Genomic DNA, 12,283 nt, shown 5'->3' on the forward strand with positions numbered 1-12,283 from the left:
TGTTGCAGAAGCTATGGCCGACAGGGCCGGCCAAGGAGACTAGAGCTACAGCAGCCAGAATGGAGACCTGCCCTCACCAACATGAATTTCTGCCTCTATAAATGTCATCCAGACCTGAGAGCTGACTTCAGCAACTTCCACTGACACTTTAAAATAATCTTGGGTGTTTCCCCTCAGTGCTGGGTATTCTCAGAAGCCTGCCAAGAACACTCAGAGAAGGCATAGCAGGAGACAGGCGTGGGGAGGGGGTTGGAAGAAAGATGATTCTGAAACTGCTTAGGCACAGAGTTTATAAAAGAACTAGTTTTCTCCCTAAAAAGAACAAACTCTTTTCCTGAATGCTATCGTTGCCACTTACGATAAATGACCAAGACAGAGGACATCTGACATTTCTATTAAGGTAAAAGAAAGTGCTTGATGCCAAATTAGCGTTAACATGGAATCGATACGTGGAACAATCCTTTTTATTAAATTGGGCAGCTTATAGTAGAAAAGTCATTTCTTAGACAGTCATTGCCAAGAAGTCCTACCAAACTGAAGGAAATAATTCCACTGGAGTCATGTCTTCAATCTCTTTGTCTATTAAAAGAAAAGAAAAAAATATAAAGGCAAATGTAAATGACATTCAAATTATACTATTGGAAAAATTTGTTCCTACACTTGGGGAAAATGCCCAAAAGACACTCCAAAGGATGTCAATGTAGGAATCAATGTAGATTTCAAAAGACAGCAAAGTGTTTTGTATAGTGACAGAACAAAATAGGTAGGGAAGGGTGAAAGAAAGCCACTTGATTTATTTCTAAGGAAGTTCCTTAACATAGAAGCTGTTTTCTGTTTACAGACCAGGTCTTCATACAGTAAGACTTCTGTGCATCTTGCTGTGGGTCTTGACTGGCTGAAGCCACGTGAACAGGGAGTGTTCACTCAGCATTGCACTAAGTTTTTTTTTTTTTTTTTGCAGTAAGTTTTTTATGGAGTATCTCATTTAATATTCACCAGTCTATAAATTATGGTCCTCTTTGACCCCATATTTTACAGATGAAGAAACTAAGACTTTGAGAGGTTATTACACAGTGAGTATTGGACGGGATGAGACTGGATTCTAAGCAGTCTGCTTCCAGAGGCTGAGGTCATAACTGCTCAGCAGAGAGACTGTTTCCAGTAAGTCCCAGGATGGTTGTAACCACCAAGGGCCCCAGCAAGGCAAAGCTGCATGTCATGCTTGCCTTTTGATATTATCCTCTGTTGCTGCAGACCCAAATCCAGCCCAATCCAGCCCCAACTCTCCTTTTGCTTTCTGGCTCCAAAGAGCCCTCAAGTCTGCATTTTTTGCTAGGACTTCTCTCCCCTTAAGTCTTATTCTTCAAAAAGCATATTCTCTTCCTTTCCTTCAGCCTCAAGTTTAACTTTTCACTATTACTCAGGCCAAAGGATCATCCTATTCGAACAATGACACACTGTGATGTGAATGGATGACGCTCAACTGTAGAAAAATGGTTCTTAGAAGGAAGAGCTTGGAATTCCCTGGTGGTCCAGTGGTTAAGAGTCTGCACTTCCACAGCAGGGGGCCTGTGTTCGATCCCTGGTCAGGGGAACTAAGATCCCACAAGCCATGTGGCACAGCCAAAAAAAAAATAGAAGGAAGAGCTTGGTAATCTGAGGCAGATTCTTGAACAAAGTCCATTTCTGCTGCTCCTTGCCAGCAGTGCTTCTCAATACAGACTGGAAGAATGAGGCCCAATAATTTGAGCACTTCTTTTCTCTCCCCAACCCATGCCACTTGTGAGCTGCAACATGGAGGCCAACTTCTACATGAGAGACAAAAAAAAAAAAATAGTGCTTTTGTTCCATGATTGACTTGGGAGCTCAGAGAAACAAAAAGGAATTAAGATATGTACTGAATTTATAGGGAATAAAAGCATTGCAGTAAGAGAACAGGAACTTGGGACAAATACTAAGAAAGTTTTGAAAGTTTTCCTTCAAGAAGAGATTTCTGTATTTTAAACCACATATTCAGCTTGGGCCCACTGTATGTAAGGGGATTAGAGCTTGTGGATAAAGAGAAGGTTATCTTTTAAGAAGTCAAAAAATAGGACACAGTACAAAGGAAAATGACTGGTTTTAGTTACAATCTTGAGGCGAAAACATAAAATCAGAAATATGCCCTTTATAAAGAGCATAAATATACTTTAAAATTGTGTATTCAAACTTGAGGTTTGAAAAGCATGGGTTAGATTTGATTCTCAGTCTACTTGGGGCAGTAAGATAAGCCACATTTCTGTGTGTGTAAGGAGGAGTTTGAGGCTTGTCTCAGTTACATTGGTTTGAAACAAATGCAAGACAAGTTAGGTCAGTTAAGAAAAAGAAGTGAGTAAATCTTAAATTTGAAACAAAAGTAAGTCAATCAAAATGTCTTTGACTTACTAGATTTGTTTACAAATTTCCTAGAACATCAAGCATTTAAAGCAGTGGAGTTGGTCCCTGGTTCAGGGGTAAAAGAGAAGTTCATATTTTCAATTTATCTTGTGGTGATAAATAGATTTTAACTAATCAGAATCATAGTAAATGAATAATAATTCCAAGTAATTTTTTTCTGTATTACTTGAAAGGTATGTTCAAGTTTAACCAAAAATGATGACTTTTTAAAGTTAAATGAGTTTTCATTTTGAGAAAATGATGTAGATTTGGATCCAGACAATAAGACAGGTCATGCTGAACCCCCTTAGGATGTAGGCAACCCCCCACCTTCTATGGTTTTATAGGCATCAGGGGGGCTCCCCTCTACTTTGCTTATGCTTTCCCACAGGCTGATGCCAAAATGGTCTTCTTTTGGCTTACAAGTGTACTTATTATAAACATTCAACTGCCTTTAGAAAGGAAAACTTTTACCATTATCCTTCACAAGAAAGACGGCAGATATGTGACCTTCATGCTTTCCCTTCATGGCTGCCATTGGCCTTCAACCTTAGATTTCTTCCCCAGTGTGTCTAGTTCCAAGAATCCATTCTTCAACATAGCTCTTCAGGAAGACTTGGAATCAGTTAGTCTTGACCTTCGAGTTGAAACTTGCTTGACACTCCTGATTTATGTATTATGCAAATGAGTTTATTAAGCCTTTGAAGCAGCAAATTTTGAGAGTGTGAAAGGAAAGAAAGTATAAGGTTTTGGGATTTGAGGGCAAGACTAGGACATTACCACCAAGGTGGTATATAAACTTTGCTCATAGCTTTTTAGAGAGGTAGATCAACCATATATCAGATATCTACTATGTGCTGCATAACATAGTGCTTTGTGTTTGTTATGCCATTTTTTTTTCTTTACAACAGCTCTTTGTGGGAGTGTGTGGGTGGGCAGATGTGTGTGTGAGAGAGAGACAGAGACAGAGAGAGCAGTCTCAAGTGTTCAGAGGAGGAAACTGAGCCTCAGTGATGTTAAAATGACTTGTTCAAGGTGAAAGAGCTAGTAAGTGCAGAGCAATAGTGCATATCTCAAGAGTTCCTACCATTCCAGTATACTCTGCAGTTTTATACATTGTTTCCAGAGTAATATAGAATCGGATCAGGATGGGTGGCGAAAGAATCTCCTCAAGGTTGCCTGCATTTTAGGGCTATGCTCCTTAGCCGCAAAATTCAACATAAATTTGAGTGGACAAAGAATGGAAACCTCTATTTGTTCAACCTTTGTTATTTCTGCTGATGAACAATAATGCAGTTCCTTGAAGATTATGTGAATCAAGCTATTTTCCAAGGGTGCATTATATTTACCTAAATTTTTCTTCTGAGATATTTGACTATTCTTGTTCACAGTTAAATTTTCCAATTTCATTATACAGATTCATCTGATAAAATTAAATAAAATGCTTTGAGGGAACTATATTGTAATAAATACCTCATAATGAATAAAGAAATAACATTTTGAGGATGGCACAATCAGTTTTAGCAAGTATTAGGTTTGAATTTCCGTAGCCTTATATGTGCAATTTTTTTTTTTTTTTTTTTTTTTTTGCAGTACACGGTCCTCTCACTGCTGTGGCCTCTCCCGTTGTGGAGCACAGGCTCCGGACGCACAGGCCCAGTGGCCATGGCTCACGGGCCCAGCCGCTCTGCGGCACATGGGATCTTCCCAGACCAGGGCACGAACCCGTGTCCCCTGCATCGGCAGGTGGACTCTCAACCACTGTGCCACCAGGGAAGCCCCTATATGTGCATTTTTTAAAATTATTGATTAAAGCAAGAATTTTACCAGACCTTTTATATATAACAGATATAAAACTGATTATGTATTGGATCACTTTATGAACTTCTAAGTATGGGCTATTCTTTTATTTTCAATTTCAGTTGACCTCATGAGGAACAGTTTCAATATTTATTTCAAATCAGGATTAGTGAATATATTTTTATAGTGATTCTTCTGTGATGAAACTCTATTGCTTAAGGAAAGTCAAGTAATAAGCATTTATTGACCACCTACTATATGACTAACATTATACTGGAACCCTAGTTAGAGTGCTGAAAAAAAATTACAACCAATGGATTCTTAGTGTTGAAAAAGCCTTCCACGTGGGCCAGACTGTAGCCTGGCTGGACTACAGTCTACTCTGAAGCGTCTTGGGCATGATCCACCACAGCTCAAATACATCCTCTAAGTTCTCATTAATAACAGCAAACACTTATGTACCACTTACTAGGTGTTTGGTTTCCTTCAGCTCACTGCACAGTCATTCATTTAATCCTCTCTCCAACCCTATAAAGTGGATACTCAGTTTTATAGAACAGAAATCTGAGGCACAAAGAGGTTGAGAAACTTGACCAAGATCAAAGCCACTAGGTGGTTGAGCTAAGCTTTGAACCTAGGCAGTCCCACTGCGCATCTGTGTATTTAACGTATATTCAGGTGTCTGAGCTGGATGCTCTTGTTGTAATCCAGGAAGAAGCAGGTGAGTGTCTGAATAGAGGGACGTGGTATGAATGAGAAAGTTGAGAGTTGAAGTGACACACCAAAGATCAGACAGCTAATTAAAGCCAGAATCAAGACTAAATGTCTAAATGAATCTATTTGTCTTTTAGAATGTATTATTCTGAACAGTATCTATTTGAGGGAAAAAGAGTAATCACATTATCAAGTCAGAGCTAGTGTGACTGTATCATATGATTCAAACCAGGACACTTCTGAGAGTAAAAGTGGTGCTATTAATACATGAGGCATTCTGGTGTGATTGTGGGGCTATAACAGAAAAAGAGTACAAATGGTCACCCTACTCATAGCCACCAAAAGAGGTCCTTCTGAAACGCTCTTTGTAGAAACCACATCTCCTGGTTTCCAATCTTGAATGAAAATAATCCTGGGTGGAAGAATATATATTCAGGATTTAATTTCCAGCTGGGCCCCTTCATAATGGATGATGTTTAAGGACCAGTTCCCTACCTACCTACTCTGCCTTGGCCCACACATGACACACAAGCCACTGTAATCAATTAGTTGTTTGGAAGAAAAAGATGGGCTTCGTTTATTAATACCTCTGGTGTCGTCTCCATTGTCTTATGTTTGCTCATTTCTGATTGTTGCCTTATAGTTGCTCCGTTCTGCTGCTGATTGGTCTGCTGGTATAAAGTACCATGAAGAGTCCATCCATGCTGCTTACGTCTGTGTGATAGAGAACAGCAAGCACTATATCTATATAGAAGTAAGTCTTGCTCGTGTAAATTGGTATGACAACCTGCCTTCCTGGAAATATCACAGAGACTGCAGAGTCCCCTAACTCAGGACCTGCTACATTAATAAGTGTATGTTGAGATGTGAAGAGGTCACCTGAATTTTGATTCCCCCAGCATACCTGACATTCACTTTGCATTTTCATTAACTCGGGACTCTAACAGGAACCCCCCAAATCCTTATTATTAAAATGCATCAATTCATAATATTATTAGCCAGAAATATCCCAACATGGAGATGTAGGTTTTGATTTGGCTTGAGTTGGAGGGTGTAAATGTGAGGCATGTGCTGCTTCGGGAGAGCACACACAGGGGTAAGCTATTAACATAGAGACCACTGGATGGCTCTGGTTTGGGGATGTTGGAGTGGGGAGAGGGCAGGAAAAAGAACATGGAAAAGGGAGATGTAAGAATAGCGAGGGCAAGTACCAACTTCTTCAATTCTGTGTCAACTACCATTCATTATAAAGCTTTTTCAGTTCTCAGAGTTTGTGTGTAGAGACTAGAAGAAAACCCGCGGATACTGGATTTAGTTTGGGAACCTTAATTGTGCTTCAAAGTAGATCTGAAGCTAGTTCAGAGCACTTGGAAAATCCTTAAAAAATAAAAAGCCGTGACAATGGAAAGATAACTCAGAGCACATCTCTCTTCTTTATTTTAGTATTTTCTTTCCCACTGAATTAAAAAATATATGTGGAGAGAGATGGGGTCACTGGGGAAAACCATTCTAGCCCTACTTTCCTTCCCCTTGAGTCCTGGCCCTGTCCCCTTCCATGAAGTGACAATTAATTAAAGGCAAGTGGGAAAGAATTGGAGCTTAATTTATTTTACAGGCCTGGAGAAAGAGAAGGCTGATTAAAACTATTAGCAGGCTAAATGCAATGTGGTATCCTGGATGGGATCATGCAACAGAAAAAGGACATTAGTGGAAAAATTAGTGAATTCTGAATGAAGTCTAGAGTTAATAAAACTAATACTCTTAGTGTTATTAATTTCAACAGTTATACCATAATAATGTAAGATGTTAATGGCTGGTTCATCTGTTACCCAGCATCCTTTTGCTTTGTCTCTTTTTAGTAGTATTAAATCAGCCTTTCTTTGTAACGCTACCACAGTACTAAATGAGGTCAGGAATGCCATATTGACACACATGGCTGTGGACATAAACTTAGTTGAAACGCCTGAAGCCGAGGTAAGCAGTTGGCATTCACCCTGCTCCTTCCAAAAAAGGAGAAGTGAAGGATGTGAGTCTGTGTTACAGCTGCTGAGGAATGCTAAGCTTCTCTGTGATATGAATTCAGAACAAACATGGTTTGGTTGCCACTGAGATTTTGATTGTTTGATGCCCTAAAGGGAAACATATTCTCAAGTGAGTTTTTGTCTTCCTCAAAGTTTGTCTTCTGGAAGCTGTTTACAGCTTTATGCACTTAAGTTTAAAAGCGTGTACAATAGTAAAAATGATAATGTGGCAAAAGGATGATAATCCTATTTCGAGTCATTGCCTATATATCACTTTACCTAAGATGATTAGCAAAGATGACTCTGTGATGATTATACTTATAAATTACAGCTGTGTTATAACTATTTGTATAGTAAACAGAGCGTGTGATATTCATAATATTTGTACCTAATTTTCAACAATCCGTAATGTAGCAGCTAAATCTTTCATACCATAATAATAATAATGTTGTACCCTGGTTTTTTAGTAACAGTTTTAAAGAATGTTGCATGAATCTATAAGCAGAAGTACTTAAAAAAATATTTCTCTTTCCATCTTATTGGTTTATTTATATAATGCAACATACTTAGAAAAGAGATTTGTAACTACTTAAAATAGAAGTTCAGGAATAATGAGAGACCTAAACAAATGAGATAAGATCAAGGCAGATACTAGGAAATAGTGGAGAAAATTAGACCAGGATTCTGCCATCTACCCTGTTCAAAAATAAACAGCATGAGATAGAATGTTTACCAATATGAAATTTTTAATCAGAAGCATTTATACAATGTGTGAATCTGAAAAACCTGATTTCTCTATTCAGTTCAGAATGTTCCTACCATTCTAAGAATGTAACCTACAAGGAATTTGCATGATTAAATAATAATTTAGCTTTCCACTTTACTAAGATGATATAGGTGATATTGCTTAGAAATGCATGAGGCCCAGAGTGACATGAGACTTCTTTTATTCCCAGTGTCATTTACTTTCCTGAGGTGATTTTAGGAATCAGAACATGTCTGCTAGGTGAAACATTTTTTAAAAAAATATCAATGTAAATAAATAAATAAATATATATATATATAGTTTTTTATTATATACCACATTTTCCTTATATGCATGCTACTAAGATAAGAAAAACTTATTATAAATCTCATTTATTTTGTGTAGAACCAGTTTTTCATAAGCTGCGCTGATGACAAAGTTGTGTTCAACAAGGTTGGCGATGCCATTGCTCAGAGGATACTGAAAGCTCACAGGTAAAGTTTTTGGCATTTTGGTAGGAGTTGTTACTGCAGATGTTCTTGCATTTACTGCTAAAATGACTTTTGAAAGACCATTTTTAAAATACTATCTTTTTCTAACAGGCATGACTTTAGTTCAACTACTAGTAGGTTATTGATTCCTTAAATCTGAGTCAGTTGCTGAAAATTTTTAAGTCCATTTTTGAGGGGCTCTGAATGCTCCCAGAGCATAGTCATTTTTTCCTGGCCAGTCTCTTTCCCACGCATTAGATTTGTGATTTGATTTATTTAAAGGCAGACAGTGAGCTGTGTTCACTTAAAATCAAAGCAAAATAGTCATAACGTTTTTCCATGGGTTATATTTAAATTCTTGTTACCCTCTGTCATATTTTTTCAGCTCATGGGATTATTTTCTTTAATAACACTTTTATTAAGATATAGTTCACATACCATACAATCCACCCAAAGTGGACAATTTAGTCATTTGTAGTATATTCACAGAGTTGTGTGCAACCATCGCTGAATCAATTTTAGAACGTTTTCATCACCCCAGAAAGGAACCACATACTTATTAGCAGTCACTACCCATTCCCCCTTTTCTTAGCCCCTGGCAACCACTAATCTGCTTTCTTTCTCTGCAGATTTGCCTGATCTGGTTGTTTCATATAAATGAAATCATACAATATGTGATCTTTTGTGACTTGCTTCTTTCACTTAGCTTAATGTTATAGAATGTACCAGTATTTCATTTATTTTTATTGTCAGGTAATATTTCATTATCTGGATATACTTCATATAAATGAATTTATCCATTCATCAGTTGGTATATATTTGGGTTGTTTCTACTTTTTGGCTATTACGCATAAAGATGCTATAAACATTCTGTACTAGTTTTTATGTGAGACATGTTTTCATTACTCGAGGGGTAGAATTACTGGATCATATTGTAACTCTGTGTTTAACATTTTGAGAAACTGTCAGAATGTTTTCAAAAGTGGCAACACCATTTTACATTCCCATAGTGTATGAGGTTTCCAATTTCTCTGTATCATCACTAATACTTATTATTATCTCTTTTTTATTATAGCGATCCTAGTAGGTGTGAAATGGTATCTCATGTGGTTTTGATTTTAATTTCCCTAATGACTAATAATGTTGAGTATTTTTTTGTTTATTGGCCATTCATGTATTATCATTATCCATTGTTTAATTAGGTTGTCTTTTTATTACTGAGTTGTAAGAGTTCTGGATACAAGTCTTATATCAGATTTATAATTTGCAAATATTTGCTCCCATTCAGTCTGTTTTCTTTTTTATTTTCTTGGTAGTGTCCTTTGAAACACAGAAGTTTTAAATTCTGATAAAATTCCATTTATCTTTTTTTTTCCCTTTATTGCTGTGCTTTGGTTTCATAGCGGAGAAACCACTGCCTAATCCAAAATCATGAAGATTTATGCCTGTTCTCTTCTAAGAATGTTATAGTTTTAGCTCTTACATTTAGGTCTTGATTCATTTTGAGTTACTTTTTGTATATGATGTGAGGTAGAGGACCAACTTCATTCTTTTGCATGTGGATATGCAGTTGTTCCAGCACCATTTGTTGAAAAGTCTATTCTTTCCCTACTGAATTTTCTTGACACCTGGGACCATTTCTTTTTATGGCTGATTTTAGCTCTGTGTAAAAACAGCAAAATAAACAAACAAACAAAATCATTACATTTTATTATCTTAATTCATTGAACATATGCAGTGGAGAATGTTAAGTACATATGCATTTGGGGCTTAAAACATTTTTTGACTTCCAGTGTCCTGTGGTACTTTAATATCTTTTTTTCACAAAATATGTGGGGATTTTTAGACTAAGAACATTTTATAACAACAACTACCAGCATTTTATATGATTCACAGTTTATATCTACAGACTCTTACTGAATTTTCACAACTACTCTTGAAAGTAGATCATATAGTTTTGTTGTTATTATTATTGTTGTTGCTGTACATTTTTATTTTATTTTTTTCTGCTTAATCCTTTATTAGCATTTAAGCTAGATACCTCTGCATTTTTTAGTGGTTGGTCTGGGGATTACAATATGCATCTTTTTTTTTTTTTGTCCCCATTTTTAAAGTTAAACTGAGATGAAAGAGTTGGTGTGACTTGTCTGGGCCACTAACAGCAAAAGGCAAAAACAGCTTTGAAGCCAAGTCTTTGGACTTCAGACCCAATGCCTCCCACACCATGTAACTCCAATGCATTGACAGTTAGGATTAGAGACCACTTTGGGGTTGCCCCAAATTGAAGCAAGTAGGTTGGGCCTTTATAATCTCCTCCTCCCATTGACTGGTCTTTGAATGTAGGCTGACTTCAGGAAATGGGCATGGCCTTGGGTGAGACAGGCACCTTTGGCCTCTGGAGGGCAGTTCCTGGAGAAAGGCTTCACTGTGAGTGAGTAGCCAGCGGCCAGCTCTCTCAGCAGCTGGGGGAATGGCTGTCTTGATCCCACAGTGAGGGCCTTTGGGTAGCAAGGCACAATACTCACCCATTCTGTGGGGCATACAGTGCTTCTCACCCCTTCCCATGCATCAAAATCACCACTTTACAAAAACACAGAGGGCTGGACTCAACTCTAGGCTTGCTGGATCAGAATTTTCTGGAGGAGGGCCCAAGTACCTGTGTTTTATAATATTCCACAGGCACAGCCAGGATTATATAGTACTCATCTAGAACAGTGTATATGGCCATAAATATGAATGATGGGCTGTGTTTTTACAAGTGACCTTTATTCTTTGCCTTCTCATATGCTTTTATTAAGAAAGTCACCAAGGACTGTTTCTGAGATGACTTAAAAACAGTCTTGTTTCCAGTTAAACACATATGTACACACAGAGATTCCTTGCATCCTTGCCAGTCTCCAGTCTCCCAATTTTCTGGGTCAATTTATGTCTCATTTACAAAATTGCATTATATTTCTGACAACTCTTGCATTTTATTGATGCAGGAGTGTCCCCTTTATAAAGCACATTTGACAAAAAAGAAAAATAATTTTTTCATGAAATTGAAATGTCACAAAAATACATTAAATTGACCACTGAGCTCATTGGGCTGAGCAGTGAATCATGAATTTTGGAACTTTGACAGCTAATTAGGAGAGTAGGATGAATCTCAACTTCACTCATCCCAGTTATTCACTTATTAGTACATGGTTTAATAAGTATCTGTGAGATATGTTTTTAAGTGTTCAGGAGCCTGAAAGAATATTTTTCTTTAGCATATTAATTTGTCTTTTAATATCTAGACTTCTAAAATCATAGCACTTTAAGGCTGGGAGGAATGTTAAGATATTTTCTGATTGAACATTTCCCAGTGACCCTGGGATCCACAGTAAGAGAGCATGGTAAGGTAGCATCTGTTGCAGATTTTATCTCATGCTTAGAAGTTCACAGAGCACCTTAAAGGGTGGCAATTTCAAGCTCACTTTGTAGAAACTGGGAAATGAGTTCGTCAAATTTCAAATTAACTGTGTGTCATTTAGCTCTGATCTCTCAATAATCTCACTTGCTTTGACAGTCACATTTTAAAGCGGTATGTATATCACACCTTCAAACTTAGTGGATACACACACATATCCTGGAAACCTATTTTACATTTTCCCCCTTCTCTGTATGTCCACATTATCGTTTATCTCCTGTGTTAATTCCAAACTGTAAAATATATTTTCATTGAATAATTTCAAATCTGTGAGCTTGTATTCTTAGGAAAAAAGATAAAGGTAGAATTAGAAAGCTGCCTACAGTGGCTCCCCTTCTTCTCACTGAGGGCCGTCGTGTGCCATCCTCAAGTTTATCCCTCTCTCTTCCTTTCACTCTTCTGCTCTCTACTCTTCTGAAACTCAGAACTTCACGTGCCTAGCAACAAGTATAACTTTGGTTGTTGGAAAAAGAATAGAATAGAGCACAAAGCAGATGGAGGGAAATGACAGTCAGCATTCGGCCAGCCTGACCAAGGAACACAGACTCTCTTCCAGGACCCTCCCACCCTAGAGAGATTGGCGTCTTTAAATTGCCAACTTCTCTCAACTGGGCTGAGCCTTTACTTTTCTGCCAGTGCTGGA

General features: G+C 37.5%; 1 protein-coding gene across 4 annotated transcripts in view; it reads left to right on the top strand.

Moving 5' to 3' along the window:
* PLD1 (phospholipase D1) overlaps positions 1–12,283 on the top strand; it is a 206,546-nt gene that overhangs the window by 146,692 nt on the left and 47,571 nt on the right. For all 4 annotated transcript variants that reach the window (XM_082624745.1, XM_082624746.1, XM_082624748.1 and 1 more), the window contains 2 exons: positions 5,573–5,683; positions 8,101–8,189. In XM_082624745.1, coding sequence (XP_082480871.1) covers positions 5,573–5,683; positions 8,101–8,189 — 200 coding nt within the window. The remainder of the gene's footprint in view (positions 1–5,572; positions 5,684–8,100; positions 8,190–12,283) is intronic.

This window comes from Mesoplodon mirus, assembly GCF_964341445.2.
Source record: "Mesoplodon mirus genome assembly, chromosome: 6".
Lineage (NCBI taxonomy): Eukaryota > Metazoa > Chordata > Mammalia > Artiodactyla > Ziphiidae > Mesoplodon > Mesoplodon mirus.